We start from the raw sequence: 25,222 nt of genomic DNA on the forward strand, positions 1-25,222 counted from the left end.
TTCCCACTGAGGTGCCTTGATACAGCACTCTGGGAACAGCCTATTCGTTCAGAAATGTCTTTCTGTGTCTTACCCTCTTGCTTGAGGGTGTCAATAGTGGCCTTCTGGACAGCAGTCAGGTCGGCAGTCTTACCCATGATTGGGGTTTTGAGTGATGAACCAGGCTGGGAGTTTTAAAGGCCTCAGGAATCTTTTGCAGGTGTTTAGAGTTAACTCGTTGATTCAGATGATTAGGTTCATAGCTCGTTTAGAGACCCTTTTAATAATATGCTAATTTTGTGAGATAGGAATTTTGGGTTTTCATGAGCTGTATGACAAAATCATCCGTATTAAGACAATAAATGACCTGAAATATTTCAGTTAGTGTGCAATGAATCTAAAATATATGAATGTTACATTTTCATCATTACATTATGGAAAATAATGAACTTTATCACAATATGCTAATATTTTGAGAAGGACCTGTACAACAAACAGGTAGCGGTAAAATAACACTGCACCCTGCCAGGACTAGACCGTACTCTGTGAGGTGAGCTATCTCCAACTACCACTGAAGCCTGGGCCTTTGCGTCTCTAAAACCATCGTAGTGAATCTAAACCTCATTTTTAAAGGACTGATTCCATATATGGTGTTTTAAGGTAAAATATTTTGTTTAAAAGCATCCCAAAACTCCTCTTCAAACCAGACTTCTAGATTTTTTTAAACAAAATATAACTTGATGCACTTACCTGCACCTAGCTGGCTGACTGGCTGCGCCACCCCTTTTTAGTGGACAGATGTGGTATTACAAAAAATACACCCTTAGAAAAAAAGGAGGATAGAAATATTTGTTTTTCCACGTGCTTCTTTAGGCTTGAGACAAGAAAAGAAAAAAAGGCTTGGAAAAATTAACCAAAATTTATTTCACACTGTTGACTGGGACAAAAAAAAACTGTTTATTTTTTATAAGGAGTTTTTATTGAGCTGTTGTCACCAACATAAAAATACATAAACAAATAAATACATATATAAATCATTAACGGGTTTATATTTAAAAAATTTCCTTGTAATTAATCAAGCCCCTTTCTAATTTATTGTGACAGGTTATGATAAGCATGTAGTGAAAGCGGGAACAAGACTGAATCTTATGGCCTTAAAACCTAAGAAAGAGCAGTCATGTGAGCAATGGTCATTTGTCCTAAAGATATCAATGCTGTAGTTAACTCTATATCTCACATGAATATACAATATTGGAATGAAAACAACATAGCATGGCCAACAAATGCACTGTTTATGAGTTTTTGCAGTATTTTGTTATACTGTACAATAATCTCATATAGAATAGGCAATATTGGTTCTTGGAAACCATCCATTTGAACAACACAGCTGTTAGTGAAGGCTGGTGGTTTTATTCCATTGCCTCTAGTGGCGAAGTATTACAAGAACACACACTTAGACAAATAAGCCTCTGAAAATTCATTTTTTTCTCTCTTGCCTTTCAGGGCAGAATTTAAAAAAAAAATTTTTTATTTAGAAATACTTTAGTCTTGATTTTTTCTCTCTTGCCTTTCAGGACTTCCGTTAGATCTAGTTATGTATGAACCTGAAGCAAAAAGAGTCACTGCATGGAGGAACTTGCTCAAGTCATGTAAATCAAAGGTTATGTTGGTATAATTGTCTGTGAAAAGCTTAATCAAGTCTTTGGTACTTCCATAGATTAATTTATATTACATTTACATTGATTCCACAGACCACGGAAAAACTCTGTGGATGATGGTGACAGAGATTTGGTCTGTCCCATCATCCTCCAACAGTCTGTTCCTGACCTGGAACAAGATGAGGAAATTGTTGATGATGATGATGATGAGGAAGAGCATGATTGTTCCAAAGACATTATAAGAATTGGTAAGAATCAGAATTTATACGGTTTATTTTTATGCTTTGTAAACCAAATAGTTGATCTGGTGTTTTTGTAGCTGGATTTGCCCAAGACAAAGTAGATACAATATTATTGTCACAAAGGACTGTTTTGCTCAAAGAGAGGCTAAACTCCTGTAAAAGCTGAAAATGACTATGAACCAGACTAGTAGGAGCAGCTGATCAGGCGATCTAACATGAAGAGAAGCTCAAGGGAATGTGCAGCACTCTCATGCCTCCTGATGGTACTTTTGGACATATTGTAGTTCATGATGTGTATCCATCCATCATGTATATCCATTTCTATAAACCGAATCAAGAAATTCAACATGGAAAAGCATAGCGGATCAGAAATGTAGCAACTAGCCTTTTATGGATAACTGAGTTTGACTTCATAGACCTAGAACTTTATTGAATTGGACTGAGTGTAAACCTGGAATGGTTGTAAATTGAAATAATTGGAAATAAGCTGGATCTGTTTGTAAAGTTCTTTGTTGAGCTAACGTGAATTGACGCCAGTTGTTAGCGCTGTTGCCTTGCAGCATAAAGGTCAATGGTCTGCATCTTGGCCTGGGGACTTTCTGCCAGGAGTACCCAGACAGGTCAACACATGGGTCCTTGCTCCCACAGTCCAAAAACAAAACTGTTAGCTTAAATGGAATCTCTAAATTGCTCTTAGGTATGAGCGTGTGTGGGCATGGATGTTTGTCAGCCTCTATGTTGCTGGACTGGTGGCCTGTCCAGGGTGTACCCCATCTCTCACCCAGTGGCCACTGGAGATAGGTAGCAGTGGCACCGCAAAGATAAACTGGTGTAGAGGATGGACAGATGGATGTATTGGTGCCATATAAATAAATTGTATATAAATGAACTGTAAATTCGAAGTGTTAATTGTGTAAAACCTATTGGAAGTAGATCAAATCAACGGTGGTGATTCCTGTTTACTTACTGGCTCCATTTAGTTCTGTTTCAGTCACCTGATAAAAACTCAGGATTAGACAAAACAGCATGTCTCAGTTGGAAACATTTTGATTATTGACTTTCGATGAATGAATGAATGACTTTATTGTCATTGATAGCAAGCTGCAACAAAATTGGAGTGCTGCTCTTTCAGTGCATGTCACATTCACATAATCCTTCCATGCACAATATGTACATACAAATGTGCACTGGTAAACTAAATTAAATGATTATAAAACACAAATAAAAACACATAAATACATAACCATCATTAGACACTAGACTTATTTATAGTGTATTTACTGATCTGGAGTATACTTTTATTATTTAGATTTATACTCAAAATATTCAACTGTCGCCAACCTGACAACATGAATTCCTGTATGACTGCTATCTGTTTACAGAGCACACCATGGGTACACCCTTGGAAGATGTTGGCAAACAGGTGAGTAGTTTAATCCTGCCTGATGATTACATTCTGTGACTGCGGTTTGAGTTAGATCTGCAGCACATCAATATGAGCTCATCTCCTCTTTATCTTTTAACGCAACAGAAGAAAGACTTTTTAACATCTACCCATAGATGTAGAGAAAAAAGTGAATGATTATCTGCAGAGAGATATAAACATGGTTAACTGGATAATTCAGATCATATAAATGTCAAATAAGGATTTCCTAGTCTAACGTAAAATATTGAGGATTAGGCTGGTTCATAAGATAGTAATGATAAAAAGAAAGTGCACCTTTTTAGCCATTTTTAGTTTTATATGTGAAGATCATGTGTCTGGGATCTGATTTTCAACAGATTCTAGAGTTTCTTAAAATTTTAAGTGTGATACAACACACATTGATTCCATGCTGTCAATTTTTATTAAACAGAGAAGGAGCCAAAATGAAAAATCTGTTATCAGATAAACTAACTACACCCTTGATGCTTCTATAGGATTCTGGAGCATATTTGACAGCCAGGTGCTATCAAACATTTCTGTAGTCTCATCTGTCCAAGTGACATTGTTCCAAAAGTCTTGTGCTTCATTCAAATGCAGTGTTGTAGATCTAAGCTGTGCTGCCACGTTGTTTCTGAAGATAGGAGGTTGTCTCCAAACATCCATTGCTGTTCGGTCTCATAATTGTTCTGTCGTGAACTTTAACATTTAACAAGCTGTCTGAGGCCTGTAGAGGCTGACATTTGTCATATCTCCGAGCATTGTAATTTCTGACCATGGGGTAAATTTGCTGACATGAGTGAAGTTGGTCGGCCAACATTTTTCATACCTAACAAACTGGAGTCAAACGTTTGGGCTATATTAGTGCTGCAAACATTTTCGTTTGTGTCTTCAGCATTTTTTAGATTTTAATAAAGGTTTAAAGAGGTCATCAAAGTTCAAAAACCCCTACCATAATTTCTAAAGGAAACTAAATTGGTCCTGATCAGTTTTGCCACATTTATGATACTATTTGTCTATGTACAGTACTGTGCAAAAGTTTTAGGCAGGTGTGAAAAAATGCTGTAAACAAAGAATGGTTTCAGAAATATAAATGATTATTGTTTAGTTTTATCAATTTACAAAATGCTAATTGAATGAACCCAAACATACAGCCAAAGTCATTAAGAACTATCTTCAGTGTAAAGAAGAACAGGAATTACTGGAAGTGATGGTGTGGCCCCACAGAGCCCTGATCTCAACATCATGGAGTGTGTCTGGGATTACATGGAGAGACAGAAGGATGTGAGAAAGTCTACATCCACAGAAGATCTGTGGTTAGTTCTCCAAGATGTTTGGAACAACCTACCAGCTGAGTTCCTTCAAAAACTGAGTGCAAGCGTAGAAGAATTGATGCTGTTTTGAAGGCAAAGGATGGTCACACCAAATATTGATTTGATTTAGATTTTTCTGTTCTTCATTCATTGCATTTTGTTGATTGATAAAAATAAATGATTAACACTTCCATTTTTGAAACCGTTCTTTGTTTACTGCATTTTTTCACGCCTGCCAAAATCTTTTGCACAGTACTGTAGGTGTTTTGGTAAGTTTTCCACTTTATTCAATTCAAAACTCATTTCTGTTACTGGCTCTGGTGCTGCTGACACCACCTGGATCTGCAGCCTTGTTCCAATCCAAATTTATTCATAAACCCTTTAAAAAACCCACAAAGGGAACAAAGTTCTGTACACTGCAAAACAATCAAACCAGCAAACATCATAAATAGAACAATAAAAACAACAAAAATATCAGCTAAAAAAATTACATGGAATATAAATAAAAACAAATAATTAAGATAAAATCTAAAGTGTAAGGCATATTATAAAAATGGGTTTTAAATGAAGATTTAAATACAGCTCATGAGAAGGCCAGTCTGATGTGTAACGGCAGGACGTTCTATAACTCTGGCCCGATCCCCTCTGAGCTTAGACCTGGTTCTGGGTACACTCAGAATCCAGTTCATTCTGTCCAGCTGCCTTCTAACTTGACTTCTAGAGACAGACAGTTGGAAGGGAGAGGCAAAGGGAGCATTGGCATTTCCCGATTTAGTTGAAGACGAACATGTAGAAGCAGAAGGTCCATGGCTGAGGTGGAAGATAAAACATGGTGTGACAGGAAAGCTGTGGGTCAAAGGAGGGTGGGATGTCTGTTTGGCTGTGGGCAGGAGAGGAGGATGCTGAGCTTGTTTCTGACCTGAACCTATTAAAGAATGTGTTTACTTCATTGTCTTTGTCCAGACATCCATCTATTCTAATTCTCCTGCTTGAAGCTGTGATCTTCTTCATCTCTGACCAGACATCTCTGATATTGTTTTGCTGGAGTTTGCTCTCCAGCATTTGTAGTCTACCCTTGATGTTAAGTTGCTTCTGTAGACTCCTGACTAATTCCCTGTTTACCTCTCTGAAGGCTCTTTTTATTTCTTGTTTAGCCGTACTTTCAGGTCCCTGGTGATCCAGTACAGCTTCCCTCTGAACAAGGGCTTTATAGTTGGAGCAGAGAAAATCTGATCTGGATTGCCAGGAGGGTGTCTTGCCTTTGCATGAAACAAATCCAGCTGATTGTTATGCAAACTGCTGTAGGTTTGATTGTGAGACTTTAAAAGCTTTTAACAAGATCTACTAAAATTTTGCACAATTGATCTGCACAAACTTTAATTCTGCTAGTAATTACAGCCGGTCTGGAAATGTTACCTTGGAAATGTAACTGGTGACATCAACAAGTTACATTATTTAAAATGTAATATAATAAGCAGTATAATATATCTAATGTAGATTTAATTTATAAATGTAATTTAATTAATTACCTTTGAATATGTTTTTGTTAAAAAGGTTTTGTTAAGTCTGGTTTCAAACTTTGAACTAAGGATGAGGAATTATTTAATAAACATGTCTCTTTTATAGAATTTTTCACATTTTTGATATAAATAAAATGTCCATATTTCTGGATAGTGTACCTGGTATGATGCAAAATAACAAAACATTTTAGGCATTTTAGAAAGCCTGTTGACTTTTGTGGAAGTATTCTTTAGTAATACTGAACTGTGTCAGGAGTTCCTGAGATAAGTTGAGGTTAAAATAAAGCTTATATTTTATATCATTTGGGTCACAAAAGGTTTGGCGGGGGGCCCTCCTCCTGGCTAACTTCATCCTGTCCAATCCAGACACATTCAGAGGGGCCACTGTCGTGGATATGGGAGCAGGGACAGGCTTAACCAGCATCGTCATGGCAACCACAGCCAAAACAGTCCACTGCACAGGTATGATGCCATTAAGTAGGGCTGCTTAATTACCGGGGAGTAAAAGTCAAACTATTTAACACAGTCACTCATTGAATTCAAGAAAAACTGTTTTGTATTTATTGCATTAAAGAACATTGCTACCAAAGCTTTAAAACAGTATTTCCAGTGCTGTAAGAAGTTACCCTCTTACCAGCTCAAAGGGTGGCACGTTTAAAGACTCCAGTGATATTGTTATCTGTTGGTAACAGGATCACTGGTTGTTGGAGTACAAGTCCTTATTGTCCATGTAAAGTCATAACCTTAGATCTTACTCTTAAAGATATTTTTTCGGCACTAGTGGCCTTTATTTTTGACAGTAGGTAGACAGGAAAGGGAGTATAGAGAGGGGGAGACATTCGGTAAATGTTGCCGTGTCCGGAACTCGAACCTGGGACAGCCGCCTCAAGGACTGTAGCCTCCGTGCATGGTCGCGCCCTTAACCCCTACGCCATCAGCGCTGCACCAACCTTAGATCTTACTCTTGAAGAGTCTGAACCAGACATAACCATGAGATTTTTCACCTGAGAATAAAGATGATGTTTCCACATCATAAAAATTTTAATAAGAATGAGTAAATAGTCTAGGAACAGCTGTGGTTATAGAAAGTCTGTTTAGGTAAAGCCTGTACATTAAATCAATTTGTTCCAAGTCTGATAAAAAACATCCTTCTAAATTATTAAGCATTATGTCAACTTTCCCATTTTAAATACTTCAAATATTACATATTAAAGATTCATTTCCAATGTTCTAGTGCTGGTTAGGTTGGGCATACTGTATAAGAGTCACTTTTATTCCCCATCAATGGTGTGTGTAGAAGCTTTATATCCCTGCTCAGCATCAAGCCAGGGACATAACTAAGTTAATTGATCTTAAAGTTTAGATGGATTTTAATTTTCTTTACAGTTCTTATTGTCTTTCGAATGCCAATCCAGTATAGTTGAAGTTTTGGGAAATCCCAAAATATACAGTAGTAGCTTGCCTCACCTGAGATGCACTGTTTCCAGCATTGAACAATTTGGTTCTTATATCTATCTTGATGTGGGGTTTAGAAATATCTTACGTTCTTCCAACAATGCTCTCTCCAAGTCAGTGTAAGTAGAAGACCACTGAAATTTAAAAATGTTACCCCAGGTTTCCTCTGATAGTCTAATCTTGACCTCAGACTTCTGTTTAACAAATCACGTTTTGTCATTGTTACTGAAGAAGAAAGCATAGTTCACTTTACTTCCTATACATTTTATTCAAAGCAGCTATTAAATCTTTATGGAACTCTAATGTCAAATATACAGGAGTACAATTCCGGTTGAAATAGTTCCACAATTAATGATATTGGAAAATGCCATTTTGCTCCGAACTAAATTTATTCAGCAAAAATTGAAAGTCAGGACATAAAACGTTTGAATGAATGAAATGTGCTTTCTGTATCCAGGATTTAAACGTTTTATCTAGTATGTTAGGGATGAAGTATGTGTCATATGCACACCATCTAGAAGGTTTTCTTATATAATCAAACAACCTTCTGCCATTTTTTCCAATGTAAATGTACCCAGAGGGTTTTTACATCTAATTTGGTACTCCATCTGCAATAGCTGCTTGAAGCAGAATATTGGTATAAAATTCTAATTCTTTCCATTTAACTTTGTAGTCTTTATTGGGCCAGTGGAGTAGAGGAATTCATTGTTCCAGAAATCCAGAATATGATGAACTGAAGGACACAGGACTCTTGTTGGTCCTGTGTCAGGATTTGCTGAACTTATTCCTGTGTCTTAAAGGGGACAAATGATGCTTTTAAATCCTTCCTTTTCACACTTACATCAATTAGTTGTGTTCTATATAAAGTGGAACTGCAATGCTTTGGTGTGAATTATTAGTGTAGTTAGGCCTGTCATGATGACAAATTTTGCTGGAGGATAAATTGTCCCAGAATTTGAGATAAATGATAATATTGTCGTTTCGAGACCGTTTTCAACTAATTTCATGATAATGGCATAATAATGGAAGTAGCAAGTGCTAAATGTTTTATAAAACGTTTAACAATGGAACCGGAAGACATTTTAAATATCCAAAATAAATAAACAACCAAAAACTATAAATAAAATGAAATATGAAGTCTCTATAAACAAAAAAGCCCTTCAAAGAATATTAGCCATTGGGCCCAGACAGGGAAAGCAAAACCACTGTTTTTATGACAAAAAGCAAACTTAACAACAAAAGCACTCCATTTGAATAAGAGCAGATGCCTCATCAGCCCTTATGTGAATCTGTAGCTACTTTAGTCTGGTGGATTAAACGATTCAACGCTCCAGTGATTGTGGACTGTCAACAAGACAAAGATAGCCTGGTTGTAGTTTTTTTTTTCCCAGCTGGAAAAACTGCATTGGATGGTTATGTTTTAGTTGTAGATGCACGTTTGTTGTTGCGTTTAGTTGCTACTGTTTTACACCAAATACCAGTTCACACAGGTTAAGTGGTTCACTTAAATGCTAAATGTGTTTTACAGATGTGGGTGATGACGTTCTAAGGTTGTGCAGCCGGAATGTAGTTTTGAATAAGCACATCATGGAATCCACAGGTAAGATGATAAAATGTCCTTTTTCTTTTCTTTCAGCCTTCAGGCATGGTTTATGATTTGTAAATAGTAAAATTATATTTCGGTTTCACCTGCTGTAGTCACTCTTGAGTTTTATGAACTTTTTCTTGCATTACCTCAGCGAAAACCTTCTCATTTCTCCTTGTTTTAATGGCCAATCACCAAACAGCAGTCTGTTCACGTCACATGTAGTCCCTCCCCAGCCCCGATTGTGCCTGCTTGGGGAAATGTACAAAAAATACAGGTACTGGACTGGAAGAAATGGAAACACTTGCAAAGCAGGCTATGTGGCGTGGAGCTGGTCTAAGTAGAGCCCGTGAAGAAGGGACATAAGTCTGACTTTCAGATAAACATTGTAGACAGCAATGACTATTTAAATGTGGAACACAGTTAGAAAACTCCAGTCTGCTTATTAAGTTATTTTTTATTTATTAATTAGTCAGAATTGTATAAATGGCTGTCATAATATTAAGTTATGCTAAATTATATTAATGTCCATAATGGTAACCATAAATAGTCTTATAATCTTATCAAAAATCTGTCAGAAGGAAGAATTCCTGACTTTTTCATTAAGTGATCTATTTAAATATCAAAATATGAATCAGGAGATTTCTGCATATTTCTCCAAAGTAGGATTGAGTCACATAGAAATTATGTTTAGGAATCAATGTGAGCTAATCCTTCGTAGAATAAAGAACATTTATTATTAATCAAACTAATTTCTATAGAAAACATTATTTCTGCTTTACCACTAACCATTAAAGGGGTGGTTAAATGGCGAGGCAATCGGCGTTCAAAATACGTATTTCTCTAAGTATTATGAGGTCCCTCAAGCTAAAATGAAAGTTTTTAGTGACAGTTTGTCATAAGAGGATTTTATGGCCAAATTTCGAGGTTCTAATACCTACTTTAATTTGAAAGGGGAAAGAAAGAAAAATGAAACCAAGACTCAGAACCAGAATTGATCCTTTAGCTTTTTGCCTAGAACCACCACATAAGAACTGAAAGGGTGCCTTGCTGGGTCAGATTGGGCCGTTTACTCTAACGAAACCGGGCTTTGTTTGCTCATGCGGTTTCCACCTCAATCTCTGTCAGCTGCAGAGATAATGGGCTCCTGCTCCAACACCGTTTCTGACTTCCCACAATGAAATCCCAAAACTGGCGAGCAGTACCACTCTGTTCTGCCACTGGACTTGTGATGTGTGGAGGTTGCCCACCTCGGATCACTGACATACTTTGAATGCTTATATCAAGGCAACAAGTTTTAAAGAAAATGCCCAAGGTGTACGTAAGACAAACAAAGCACAATCTTTACTCAAAAATAAATAAGAGTAATGCAGTGTTTTTGCAAGCAAAGACATTTATGCAGCTGGATTTCAGAAGGTTAATAAGTCATTTCTAACCTATTTGGGCAAAGCTGCTTGATGAAGTCAAAGGCTTGAGGTCTTAGAACAATCTTAGCTCAACTCAGCCATTTCAGATTTTGGGCTGGCGACGTCACAAGGGACTTATTAACCAATCAGAAGCAAAGGGGAAAGTGAGAGACACATCTTGTTATATAGCCAATGAAAAATTTATTCTACTATATTTGCAAAACAGAGACTGTTCTAAGTTGCAAAAATGTCAAAAATCTCCCACTCTAGTTATACAAATTACAGCAATTAAAAGAGAAATTTCTTTCAGTAAATACTCGTACTCGTCATCTTTCGCTTTATCCGGGACCGGGTCACGGGGGCAGCAGACTCGGCAAAGACACCCAGATGTCCCTCTCTCTAGACACTTCCTCCAGCTGCTCCGGAGGGAGCCCAAGGCGTTCCCAGGCCAGGCGAGAGACATTGTCCCTCCAGCGTGTCCCGGGCCGTCCCTTGGGCCTCCTCCTGGTGGGACATGCCTGGAACACCTCCCGAGAAAGGTGTCCAGGAGGCATCCAGTATAGATGCCCGAACCACCTCAACTGGCTCCTCTCGATATGGGGGAGCAGTGGCTCTACTCCAAGCCCCTCCTGGATGGCCGAGCTCCTCACCCTATCTCTAAGGGAGTGCCCGACCACCCTACGGAGGAAGCTCATTTCAGCCGCTTGTATCCGTGATCTCGTTCTTTCGGTCATGACCCAAAGTTCATGGCCATAGGTGAGGGTAGGAACGTAGACCGACCGGTAAATCGAGAGCTTCGCTTTTCGGCTCAGCTCTCCATCACAACGGACCGGCACAGTGCCCCCATTACTGCGGCAGCCGCACCGACAGAGTCAGACAAAGAGCGGTTCAAGACACCTTCATGAGGACTACTAAATCGAGGCACGTGACGTCGCCCGGTATGGCGGAGTCGGGGTCCCACCCTGGAGCCAGGCCTGGGGTCGGGACTCGTTGGAGAGCGCCTGGTGGCGGGGTTGCTCCTCGCGGGAACCAGCTGGGCCAAGCCTGAACGAGAGACGCAAAGCCATCCCCCAGTGGGCCCACCACCTGCAGGGGGAACCGTGAGGGACCGTGCAAATAGGATTGGGCGGTGGACAAAGGTGGAGACCTCGGCGGCCCGATCCCCGGAGGCTTAGGCTGGCTCTAGGGACATTGAATGTCACCTCACTGGGGAAGAAGGAGCCTGAGCTTGTGCGGGAGGTCGAGAGATATCGACTAGAAATAGTTGGGCTCGCATCCACGCACATTGTGGGCTCTGGAACCCATCTCCTTGAGAGGTGATGGACTCTCTTCTTCTCTGGAGTGGCCCACGGGGAGAGGCGGCGGGCAGGGGTGGGTTTACTTTTTGCCCCCCAGCTCAGCCGTCTCGTGTTGGGGTTTACCCCAGTGGATGAGAGGATTGCATCCCTGCGCCTTTCGGTTGAGGACAGGTGTCTGACTGTCGTTTCGGCCTACTTGCCGAGCAGTAATGCGGAGTACCTGGCCTTCTTGGCGTCCCTGTCGAGGGTGCTGGATAGTGCCCCTCCCGGGGACTCCATTATTCTACTGGGGGACTTCAGCAACCACGTGGGAAACGACAGTGACACCTGGAGAGGCATGATCGGGAGGAATAGCCTCCCTGGTCTGAATTCAAGTGGTGTTTTGTTATTGGACTTCTTTGCTAGTCACGAATTGTCCATAATGAACACCATGTTCAAACATAAGGGTGTCCATCAGTGCACTTGGCACCAGGACACCCTAGGCAGGAGGTCAATGATCGACTTTGTTGTCGTATCATCAGACCTTCGGCCCCATGTTTTGGACACTCGGGTTTAGAGAGAGGCTGAGCTGTCCACTGATCACCACCTGGTGGTGAGTTGGATCCGCTGGAAGAGGGGAAAGCGCATAGAGAGGGTCTGCTGGGAACGTCTGGCGGAGCCCTTGGCCAGGGATATATTCAACTCCCACTTCCGGGAGAGCTTTGACCAGATTCCATCATTAGGAAATCCACACATTAAAATAAATTAGATCATAAACTAATACCATAAATTGTATGGCACAGGGAATAGGTATTGAAGATTTCTGACAGAGAAGTCGAAAGAATAACCCAGAGTTGGCAAGTGTTGCCAAAGAACCAGGGAGCAAGGTGAGAACATCACGGTGTGGGCTGTCTTCAAGTACATGGTACTGGCAGACTTCATATCATTTTAAGAGGAATGAATTGAGAATGGCCTCCTCAAATCACCTGACTTTTATCCATGTGAAAATCTATGAAAAGAACCAGAGATCAGAGTGCATACAACAAAACCCCAGAACCTTAAAGATCTAAAGACAGTTTATGACAGGTCATAAAGGAGTCATCTAGAAGTTGTCATTACCAAGAAAAGCTTATCCACATAGTATGCAATACATTTCTGTGTGTCATTCCAGTTTCTTACCCATAACCTAATTTGTGTACTAATTTCTTTGATTTCATTGTATGTGTGGATTATTTTGTTTGTTGCAGCCATCTGGTCTAAATCTTAAATGCTTCTCATATGAGGAACCCAGGCCGCCACATGCAGGATGAGAAGTTTGCTTTGACTAACATATTGTTCTACAAAGTCATGAGTGAAATGGGAGGTTTGACTGAGTGTCAACAAGGGGCTAAGTTCAGCAAGGAAACAGCTGTTGGGAAAAGGCTGTTCCTGAATCTAGTGGCTATCGTCCATAGGCTCCTATAGGACCCCCAAGAGGATAAACAGTCCAGTGAGTGAAGAGGTCTCTCCTGATGGAATGCTCTTCTGAGACATAGCTTCCTGTAGATCTCCTCAATAGCAGGAAGTGAGGCTCCAGTAATGCATTGGGCAGTTTTCACCACTTTCTGCAGTGCCTTACTGTCAGACAAATGCCTCTTTTCCACTGGCTCAATTTGGCTCCACTTGACTCCACTCGGCTCGCTTTCCATTAGTGTTTTTTCCGTACCGGATACTACTTTTTTGGTCCCTGCTCCTTAGCAGGCTGAGTAGGGACTATATGTAATGTGAACAGACTGCTGTTCATTGGCCATTGGACCAGGATAAATTAGGTTTTTGTTGAGGTAGTGCAGGAAAAAGTTAATAAAACTCATGACTCACGACTACAACAATATTAAGGACCACCATCGCCAGAGCGGGTCAAACTGAAATATAACTTTTCTATTTACAAATCATGAACCATGCCTGAAGGCTGAAAGAAAAGAAAAAGGAAGCTAAGCTTTCTACATTACACAGGGGGAGCGCTGTGTTTAATATCATCCTAAACCAGCTGATCACACATAAAATCAGCTGTTCAGACCCACAAACATTTCCCTCAAAACACACAAAACAATACCACCATAAAACAGCGTGTTTGGTTTGGAAATGTATTGATTTAAATGAACCACTGTCTGTGGGACGAGGGAGCAGGCAGAGAGCAGCTGCCCATAATCAGACTGCCTGCATCAGATCAAATGGGAAGAAGACTCCCCTGAATATGTAGAGCATGAATATCGACTATTGAACCAAAAACTAACTTCATTGCGGTCAAAAGTCCGGGGTTTTGCTCTTTAAAGTCCTTAACTTCATTGTTGCCATGGCTGAGACAAAAACCTGCTCATGAAGCCCAAAATTCTAACTTCATGCTTCTTAATTTTATTATTTAGCCAGCAGCAGTTTATATTAACATATTTTTTCCAACCATCAGGTGGGGAAGTGAAAGTAAAACAACTCAATTGGCTTCAGCACAGTCTTTGCACAGGTAACACACTTTATCTTCTTTCGGAAATTAAGACTAAGTCAATTCATAACTCATGTTTTAATGTCAAGCGGTGTTAAAGTTACTAGCCAGACTTTCTGCTCAAATGATCGAATTTACTTTAGATACAGTTTTTCATCTGTAGTTTGTCATCTCTGCACCAACATGCTGGTGACATCACAGGTGATCACATTACTTCTGAGTACATCCATCTGTACATTTTCAATCAAATGTCCTTCAGTGTTCAGGTTGCAGCAAAACATCTGAGCTGTATGGGAGGACAGTTCATGGATTTGTGGATAATTTGGCAAAGATGAACACATAAAAGAGGTCCAGGGCAGTGTGAAATGGCTAGATTTCATCATAATAGATCTGTGGCATTTATTCCCAGCAAAACTGTTATAAAAACCATCTGCTCTGGTTGATGCTTGCCATCAAGAGGCTGGAACTGAATTATGAGTTTGAGGTTCCAGTACGTATATTAGGGCTTTCAGAACTGCTGCATTTCCTACCACTACTGCAGGATCAGCCTGAAGTTAGCGTCTTATTTGGCACCTTGAGAAGCACTATTTCAGGACAATATATAATAATCTAGTCTAGATGAACCAATTTATGTATTTATATTCAGATTCTTTCAAAGAAGTTTAAAAACAACTTTCCTCAAGTGGCAAATGAAAAGCTTAGAATTGGTGCCGTTCATAATGAGAGGAAAATGGTGGTCAAACAGATTTACGATGATCCAAGTTAGCCATACCATGCCTTCACCAGCAGTACAGCCAGTGTTATTGCCATCATTTCAGTCAACTCCAGAGGGAGGAGGTTTAAAAAAATAATTCACCATTCTGAAGAAGTGGCTTCGAACAACTTTGGATTTCTATGTATTCTGAAATAGCATGCACTGCAACTCTACACGCATGTCACTTGAGTAGTTACAAGTGGTATTTACGAGTGGCCAAAATACAGGAAAACAAAATGAAAAACATTAATAGCATATATGAATAGCAAGCATAAATAGATTAAGTTATATAGACAATCAGTGTATTCCTAACAGTTTGCTTCAACTTCAACACCAGGGCACAGTTAAACTCGGGCTCAAACCAGTAAAGTTCATTGTTTTATCCCATCTGACTTGTATTTCTGTGGTGATAAGCCTGATTGAATAGCGCTTTCAATTGCTCCAGAATCTACATTGGAGTCTGTAAAAAGTCACTTGTTCACCACAGATGGTCATCTAGGAGCTCACTGGAAACTGTTGGTTCCTAATCCCTGGTGTGATGTCATTATTCAAAGGACTGCGAAGAACATAAATGTTTTTTCGGTTCACTTTTTAAAAAAGACAATATATTTTTGTGAAATCCTGCAGTGGTATTCTCAGTCATTCATTACCCAGCTGTAGTTTTACTACTGTTGAACAGTTGTTTTTTAAAAGGCTGGGCAGTAATTATAAACACTGTTCCTAGATTAAACGTCATGTTCATGAATATTTAGGTTTAGAGTAGAGTGTTTTATTGAGCTTGTTATTCAGGAATGCTTTTGAGTGCTTATAGATGATGACTTATGTTTGGTGCTTTTATATAAATTCACCACCTTCATCTTTTTTTAACTCTCCATTCTGTGTAGATGTTGATATGGAGTTTAGTTGGACTGAAGAGGAAGTCGCTGATCTTTATGACAACACCAGCTTCATTATTGCAGCTGATGGTAGGTAATGGTTTTGCAATTATTAACAATAATTAATAGTTTTTCTTAACTAAATCAAACCATCTTGTTCTACAACAGTATGCAGTGCCTTGCTATAGTTTTATTTGCTCCTAATCTTTCACATTTTGTCTTGTTACACTACACTCACAAACAAAAAATAGAAACGACCCATGGTTTTTATTTGATTTTTAATAAAAATCTGAAAAGTGTGGCATGCATATATACTATACTCTACTATACTTTTTTTTTTTACACATCGTTATTATTTTATCCATAAAGAAGGTCCACAGTTCAGATGGGGGAACCCTTTGACAGGGAACTATTAGTCGTCCACTCCTCAGATTTGACCTTTATGGAATGCATGTCCACTTTGTAACTTATTTGGTGGCATGCTGATGCACATCCCACAGCCACCCACACTGGACCAGTAGCTGACACTCCACCCAGACTCTACAAACCTCTCTGAGCAAGATGCACAACCCCTCCACTCAAGCCATGACCTAAAGACACCTGTGGCAACCCCCCAGGCCAGCCATCAGAGCACACCCACCTCAAGGCAACCACCTTGACAAGAGATGTCTCAGAGGCTCTGCCACCACCACCCCTGCCACCAAACCCCAGTCATCATGCCCAAACCTTTATTTCCAGCATAGAGGTCGTGTGGAGAAAGGATTAGTTTTTAAGTGTACTTTTGATCAGTGGAACATGTGTTGTGCAGGAATTAGGAGTCAACGAGCCGCATACCTGAACATCAGTCATGAGTTCTAGCATGTTCTCATTTTATTCTAGGGAAAAGATAATAAAAATTATTTTTAGTTCAATCTTTTGTAGTTGACACCATTAGAGCTGCACATCCCTAGAATCCAGAATAACAGACTGACAAATATTTTCATATTTGTGTCACCAGTTTGCTATGATGATGATCTGACAGACAGCCTCTTCAGAACTCTGTACTGACTCTGCAGCAGCTTTAATCACACATGCACAGTCTTTATTTCTTTAGAGAAAAGGTAAGGTGAAGACGATAAAAACACTTATTCGTACATCTTATCTGATCAAATCCTGTAAATTAACATTTCCTTAGTTGTTAACGTGGGAGCTGAAAGAACTCTTAACCTTCTGCATGCTAAATGCATATTATAGCCTAATGCAGTAAGGACTAAGTTGAAATTTACAGTGTCTTACAGAAGTATTCATACCTCTTCTACTTTTTTAACATTTTGTAATGTTACAACCAAAAGCTTTGATGTTGTTAATTGACTTAAGGGAGCTGATTAGATTATTTAGGCCAAATATTAGTGTTTTATTTGGAAAATTATGTATGATTTTCCTTCCATTATTCAATTGTGAGGTGGAAGGAATTGCGGCATTGTGTTGTCATCTTTGCAGCAATCCCTCATTCTGAGCATGCATGTAGCAACAGTGGAAAGGAAAAGAGCGCTTTACCACTCCTCCCAATTCCTTAGCTTGATACTCAGGATGCAAAGAAAGAGAAACATGAGGAACAGCTTCATCTGACATTAAATACCATTCTGCTTGGTCAGGTGTTAAATCAACTGTTGCAGCCACACCCTGAAGAGCCACATAAATATTTTTGGATGAAATAAACCATGTCCTACCTTCTACTGTTTCATTAAACAAATCTGGTACCATTCAGTGTGACAACGGTTGTAGAACAGAGTGACATGGGGCGGGTCAGGCAGAGAGGTGTAGGGGCAGAGACTTTGAATCCAGGGTTTCCACAGCTGATACACAGAGAAGATGCTGCTTGGAGATGTCAGCATATGCCTCTGCAACTGGCTGTAAAAATATTGTCAATGCTGAAGCATTTGTCCACATGCCAAAAAGGAACCATCTGGAAAAGTTACCGTTAACCCATCAGTACCACACAACACTGATGCTCCCAGCTTGACTAATAAGTCTCTGCCCAGCAAATGAACAGGTGTGCTGGGTGAACACACAAAAGGGTGAGTTACTCTTTGAGTCCCAATCTGAACAGGAAGAATTTATGCAGCCCCTGAGAAGCCCCTCACAGAAACAGTCTTGGTAGAGAGCAGTGGTTTAGGAGGTTGCTGTGTTATGGTGGAATAAGTAGCTCCAGTGTCCACTAAAAAAATTCAGACATTTCTCTCCCACCTTTGCAGGCAACGTGGGATCTGCTGTGCCCACGCTGCACAGTTGTAGCACACATCTCCCAGTGCCCTGCTGGCTCCACCCCTTCCTTTGGGTGTTCCGCACCATCCACCACGACCAGCCGACCACCAACATGCCATCTGCCTCCACGACCGGGGACACTGTACCTGTAATTATTAAAATGTATAGTGGCAAGGAGGGAGTAACCCCCTCCTTGCCACTGATCAGTCATAGACATAGGGGTGTGTGCTGCAGGAGGAACAGGTTGAGCTGCAGCTAACATTACATTTTCAGTTATATCATTTTTCTCTTATTTAATTGGCCTCTTGCAGCTGTAATTTAAGGAGCTGATTCTGCAGCTGCTCTTTCTCCTCTTTTCTTTTTCTCTGCCTCCTGAGCTGTATGTAAATGGTGAATTAAAGGTTTTTCCCACTTTGTGAAGTCTGTTCCCTGCAAATCAGGATTATTTTTCATCTTTTGACACATGTCAACAGGAACTCCTGTTTATATGGCTTTTTAAACAGCTGTCCCATTCCTGTTGTGCTTTCTGTATTTCATTCATGTCAGAGGGCAGAGAAAACGGTCTGCCATGTACTATTTCTTTGAGAATACGAATTCACATCAGCAACTTGGTGTCACGTGATCTCAGGCTCAGAATATAGTGGGTGGAGTTATACAATGATGTACAGTAGGTGGCAAATGGAGTAAGACCAGTTTGATTTGGAGTTATTCTCATCCATAATTTAACCAGGGATAGGCATTCGGGTCATGGCCTCCCTGTTTCTTCCATTGTTTTCCTTAATCTTTAACTGAAACCCTAATGCTCTAGAACTTAGTTCTATTAATTTATTTATAAAATGAGTTCCATTATCTGACCTTATAATCTGTGGGATACCATATGTGGGGAAGAAATGTGTAACTAGGTTCATCTATTACAACTAGGCAATATTTCTTCCCCCGTGTTTGCAACAAATTATGCATGATCTGCAAAAATTCTTTGCATAGTCAGAAAAATTTATAGTGTAGCATTAATGCTTTACCAGATGTAACATATTCTCCCCTTGACACGTGGGTCTTCCCAATGTGTCACTGTAGCCGCTGTCCTTATTACATTTAAAAATGAGATCACTATTTGTGGTAGTTGCTATTATTTTAAATGATGCTTGGTTTAGTTCTTATTAAAAATTTAAAATAAAAACTCACTGATGAACACAAAAAATGAAGGGCATATTATATCTTATAATCTTAGTTTGTCTTACCCAGTTTTATAGATACAACATACAGTTTCAGTCAGCTTTGTATTTAATTCAAGTAACTAAAGTTTATTTCAATTAACTCAAGTTTTCTCTATTTCAGTCCAGTCCAGTAATTCTGTTAAGGTTCATTTCATCTTATGTTAAGTTTGAGTCTAATTCAATCATTTTGAACCTGACTGGAAAAAGTCTAAACATCTGTTAAAATATTTTTGTTTTACCATAGAGAACTGACCTAATATTATTATGGTAATGTTGAGGACTCTAATTTTTACATAACATGAAACAGACATTTATTTCACAAAAACAGAAAGTCAAATACAGACATTTGGCCACATGAAAGTTTAAATAACCTGTTTGTAAAAGAATTATGAAAAATTGAAGACAGATCTATGAACTTTCTTATGGTTATCAGTATTTTCAATACAGGTAGAAACTTTGCTATCTTTATATGATTTTTCAGAAAAGATTCTGGAAACCTTATTAAGATATAAGTTTGGCAAAGATCATCAGAACATCAGACCTTTATTAGCGCTTTTAAGGTCCCTCAAAGATGCATTACAATAAAATCAGTCATTCCCATTCACACACATTCACACACTACTTACTTATTTATCTGTCAGTCATTTTATTTGCAAAAATTTGAACATAATTTGACTTCTATTATTCTTAAAATGTACATCGTTTCCTCATAACCCCTTTTGTTTCCACTAGGTCTGTTTTGAACGCTTCAATTCTTTTTTATTCACCAAGAATCAATAAGGTGGTCTTAGTGGGGTCCACCTTAAAGGTGTTATCTGTTGGGTGTCATGTTATCATTGTCAGGTCAGTGAGGTTCATAAGTCAGTCAGAACCTTGGTCATTTGGTCTGTGCTCATAATGTTTCATAGATCCAGCCTATGATTAGTCAGCAGAACTTCCACCTATAGGAGAAAAATTGATTGTTAATGAATGAGCTGCATTTCCTAGGAACACTGTCTTCCTCCTGGATGAGCATCACCTGTTGAAAAACTTTCATCATTGTTTGTTTCACATATTCAATCAGATCTTTATATTATACCAGTAGGTGAAGTTGTTAGTATCTCATGTAGACTGACATATACTGTTGCATTTGGAGAAGATCTCAGATTAAATAAACTTAGTTAGAGCTTCAATCCAGGTTCATTTTGTGTCTGCAGACTTTAGCCAATTTTTCTTTTTTTTTTTATACATAAAGAGCAAGATTTAAAACATTTTCAAAAGGCAGATTGTGGCAGAATGTAGAGAAAACTGCTTATTGATTGACAAAATAACATTCAAGCACACAATCACCATATTAAAGGTTCTACTTCTAGAGAATCACTAAACTTCTGGGGTCCAGTTTTGGCCCGCGGACCTTGAGCCCGACACATGCAGGGTAGAGTTACAATCCCCATCTCTCAGCAGAGACAGGCTTCTACCTTTAGTGCAGAAGTTTTATCTCTGTTCTCAGGCAGCTGCATCTCTTTGTCAAGGTCGCCTCACAGAGCTGAAAACTAACTTCTCTCAAAGAGGAAAATCAAGAATGCACAAAATCTGAGCCAAATATGAAATTATTTCCCTGTAAAATGAATCTTTTGCATTTTATCATGATATTGTTGGTAGTACAACAATTAGCACCCTAAAGAGTTTTCACACCTTACAAAAGTATTCACACTTTCAAAAGTTTTCACACCCAAACATGTTTTCACACTCAAAAAAGTATTGGCATATCTTGAACTGTCAGTTAGTTTAATGGCAGCAGGGAAAACTTTCAATCTAATAAATCACCAATGATTCTGTATGTAAAACTAATTCTTCAAACTAGTTTAAACTATTTCATTAACCTTTTAATAATAAAACACATAAATCTAAAAGTCATGCTACATCCTTAATTATTATACAAAAAAACATGTTTTTAAGGCAACAATCACTACAAGCATTTTGATTCTATTGTCTCTTAAACAGTGTTAAAACTCAGGAAGGGAGGTGCTGAGCGTTACCATGACAACAAAGGCATGAACCAACCTGGTAGGTGGGCGGAGTCAGGCAGAACTAACCTCTGATTGACAGCCTATGGGCGGAACCACAGTTTCTCCATTCCAACACATTTAAATGAACCTTAAACTACAAAACTGTTAACATGAACCTACCTCAGAAACAAGCTGCTTCTTAACTCTCCTGAAAACTCAAAGTTTTAATCAATCTGGGATTTAGAAACATTATTCTAAACATGGATTATTGTTTCATGCAACATATAAACAAACATTCATTCCAACAAAACAAAGACAAAACATCAAAGACAAACAAATGTCCAAATTTGAAGCTTCATGAATTCAAAGAAATTATTAACAATCTCTTTTCAGAATATGTTTTCTCAGCCATATCTTTTAATACTATAATTGATCAATTTTGTTATGACAATCTTCAGGATCCTTTTTAAGATGAGTGCACATAGTCCAAAGAGATCTCAAAATATTTAGAAGCACAGCAACAGTTTTCTCTTAAATGAATCCAAATTTACTGATGCTGAAACCTTTTGCCAATTCTTTGTACTGTATCTCTATAATAATAATATCTACAATCCTGAGAGTTGTTGTCATAATTCTCTTTTTGTTTTGCTCAATTTGATCGCAGCTGCATTCAAGAATTTCTCTGCTCAGGTTAAATGTAAAGAAGTATTTTAAGTCAGCGTTGACATTTTTATGTTATACCCAAACAAAACAAAAACTTCAGTGTTTGATTTAATCAGAAACTAAGATAAGAAACTTGACTCCAAACTGGACTTTGTTCCACATAGTGTTTCAAAGGGAAAACACACATAATGTTCCTTAATTTAGCTATTTAAATTTTGAGAGTTGGGGAGAAAATTATTACTAGAACCCCTCTTTAATAATCTAAATGCTGATAAATGTTCCAATATTTTATGATTTAATAATCTGAAATCACCTTGTGTACCTTTGTACTCCTATGTATTCTTTTAATCTTTAAACCTTAAGAAATCAAACAAGGAGACTGGAGTTTAAGCCGACCATCCTCTTTAGTGTTGAGAGGACCTTTATTTCTTTTCTTTTCCTAAAATGAGCAATGATGTTAACTTTCTGCAGATTGAAGAGAGGAGTGGCTAAATATTCCCAGACCTGTTAGTGTATTATTTCTGCTTGGACAATAATCAGATTTAAAATTATGAGTTCACAGCTCCTAATTTACCTCAGATCATATTTGCTCCTAACCCAGTTCATAAGAAGCTTCAGACAAACATTATGCTAAAAAAACAAGAACAAAACCAAAAACACAGATCTGTTTTAAAATAAAGAAAAAGCATGCTTAAAAAACTTGGTACTGTGGTGGAAAATAACTCTGCGGTTCCGAGAGCCTTTTCTATGCAGTCTTTTAGGAAACATGAGATTAGTTGAATTTTTGTGTGGTACCACTGTCCAATCAGAATCTTTCTTACCTTCAAAAATAACCCAATTTGTCCATTAAAGGTTTGTTTTGCCAAGGAAAATGTGTTTAACAAAACCAATTACTCTATTTCTTCGGCCCCCTTCACATAATTTTCCATAAACTTTTAAACATCTCCTTTTAAATCAGAGCTTTTGCTCGGTCCCTTCCATGTTGTTTAAAATCCTGTGAAATAAATGTTCAATGAACTCTTCACAATATGCACACAAAATCCGCTTATCACTGTATTGTCTTTGTTAACAACACAGTGCATTTATTCAGCCGCAATGGTAAAGCTGCTCTCCGCTGGCTGTACCCACACACACATACACACACACACACACATACACAGACGCAGTCAGCGTTTTCCCACAGTCACTACCGTTTAATATCAGCAAAAACACTTAATATTCACATTTATTCTATAATCCGCCACACAGACACTTATCCCTAGGACTCGACAGTTATATTAACCCAAATAATCATCTAGCTCAGTCGCGCACACACATTCCAGCTCGTACTTCCTCAATTCAACACAACAGTCAGTGACAGACACTCGCACACAGGAAATATGCACAAATATGCAAAAACAATCCACTACAAGCCACTTCACCCTATATTCAATAAATGCGTTTCATTTTCGCTCAAATAATCAAAAATACAACCGCATTTTTAAGTCACAATGTGTGTTCAAATATTTAAACTCGACTGCACTTCCAGTCGCTTGTGTAATTCCTCCGTGTGACCACTAGATGGGACTCTAACCCTTTGTGGTTTGCCAGTTCCACAGGCCTTAAATCTGGCTTTCCCTTATCAATCCGTCAATTGATAAGTTGAGATGCCACGCTCAGCAATATAAGGACTTTAATATTTGACCTAAAAGGACTTTAACCTTTGGCCTTATTTCAGCTTTTCATATCTGACTCCATTTAAACGCGTTCACTTAATGCACACTCTTTTACAGTTTTGCAGAGTAATAACATTCAGAACCACTGACATCCTAGAGATGTCAGTGGTTCTACATTTTTGGCCAATACATAAATTCAATCGGCAGAATTTAATACAATAGGCTCTGCATACCTGATTTGTGGGGGCCCCTGGATGTCAGGAGGTTCGTCTGTCACACTCTCTCTTTGTCCAAATTCCCTGATTCAGCCGTGAATCACGTCGGAGGTCACCAATTGTTGAAGCACCCCCTCCGAGAGGTCTTCGGCGTGTTCGTTTATTCACCGTAAGCTGAAAGAATTCACACCTATTGAAATAATACACTCAGACACCGTTATATTGAATTTAAAAGTACCTGGACCAGGGAAGCTCTCATGTGATCAGAACACACACCGAGACGACTTCGGAGCTTCTCACTGGACACATGGCTTTTATTAAAACACATGAAAATGGGCAGCGCCCTGTTTACAGTTTTTTCTCACATATAGTCACGTACACACATTTTCCTGCCTACCATATTAGGACATGTTCCTGTCTCCCAGCACCTGCACTCGTATCTACTGATATAAGCAGGGAGTAAGTAAGTCAGTTTCTACTTTTTCACACACTCCTTCAGCTCTCCGTATTTTCTGCTTCATCACACTCAAGGCCAAGTTTTGTGCAATAACAATTCTGCAGGCCACAATGTCTTATACTAACACAGGTTATGAACATAATAATAATAATGCACACACATAATATGTCTCCACAAGAGCTACTATTCGGATTTTTTTAGATGCATCCCTTCTCCACACATCTGAATCAAATGGTTGAATTTCTTCATCAGCAGTCATTCAGCCCTGCAGAGGCCTGGTAATGAGCCATTCATTTAATTCAGGTTTTTCTACATCAGATTCTAACCTAATTTCCAATGCTGCCTCTCTTACTATAGAGCTAGTTAGGTTCAGGAGGATGTCAATGATTTTATTTTTAGTTTGTGGTTGTTCATTCATTCATTCAATGAATAGTTTGTGGTTATAGTGTTACAAAAGATGTAACTCTTTAATGTTTATGAATACTTGAGCAAGGCACTGTCGCTGCATAGTGTTAAGCTGTCAGATTTCCTACTTTGTTTTGGTATTGATTGATATTTTTATGTATCATTTGTTCAGTATTGGCAAAAATCCTTTTTCGCTGTGTCTTTTAGGATGAACTTCAGTCTGCGACACATGGATGTTTGCTGTGAGGCTTACAGTCATTTCAAGCACTGTCTGACCCAGCTGCAGGATCTGGAGGATGGACGGTGCAGATTTACAGTGGAACATGTCCCTTTAAACCTTTCGCAATTTCTTCTATATGAACGTATTGAGCAGCTGGTAAGGAGAACATTTATAGCCACCATTTTGCTGTATTTTCTG

At 38.8% G+C, this 25,222-nt stretch overlaps 1 protein-coding gene across 1 annotated transcript in view; it reads left to right on the forward strand.

Moving 5' to 3' along the window:
• LOC124864041 (methyltransferase-like protein 22) overlaps positions 1-25,222 on the forward strand; it is a 35,808-nt gene that overhangs the window by 8,923 nt on the left and 1,663 nt on the right. Inside the window, 8 exon segments of the mRNA XM_047358646.1 lie at positions 1,731-1,885; positions 3,262-3,302; positions 6,453-6,597; positions 9,119-9,190; positions 14,302-14,355; positions 15,973-16,053; positions 16,961-17,063; positions 25,012-25,180. Coding sequence (XP_047214602.1) covers positions 1,731-1,885; positions 3,262-3,302; positions 6,453-6,597; positions 9,119-9,190; positions 14,302-14,355; positions 15,973-16,053; positions 16,961-17,063; positions 25,012-25,180 — 820 coding nt within the window.

Source organism: Girardinichthys multiradiatus, chromosome Y, assembly GCF_021462225.1.
Source record: "Girardinichthys multiradiatus isolate DD_20200921_A chromosome Y, DD_fGirMul_XY1, whole genome shotgun sequence".
In the NCBI taxonomy this organism is placed as follows: domain Eukaryota; kingdom Metazoa; phylum Chordata; class Actinopteri; order Cyprinodontiformes; family Goodeidae; genus Girardinichthys; species Girardinichthys multiradiatus.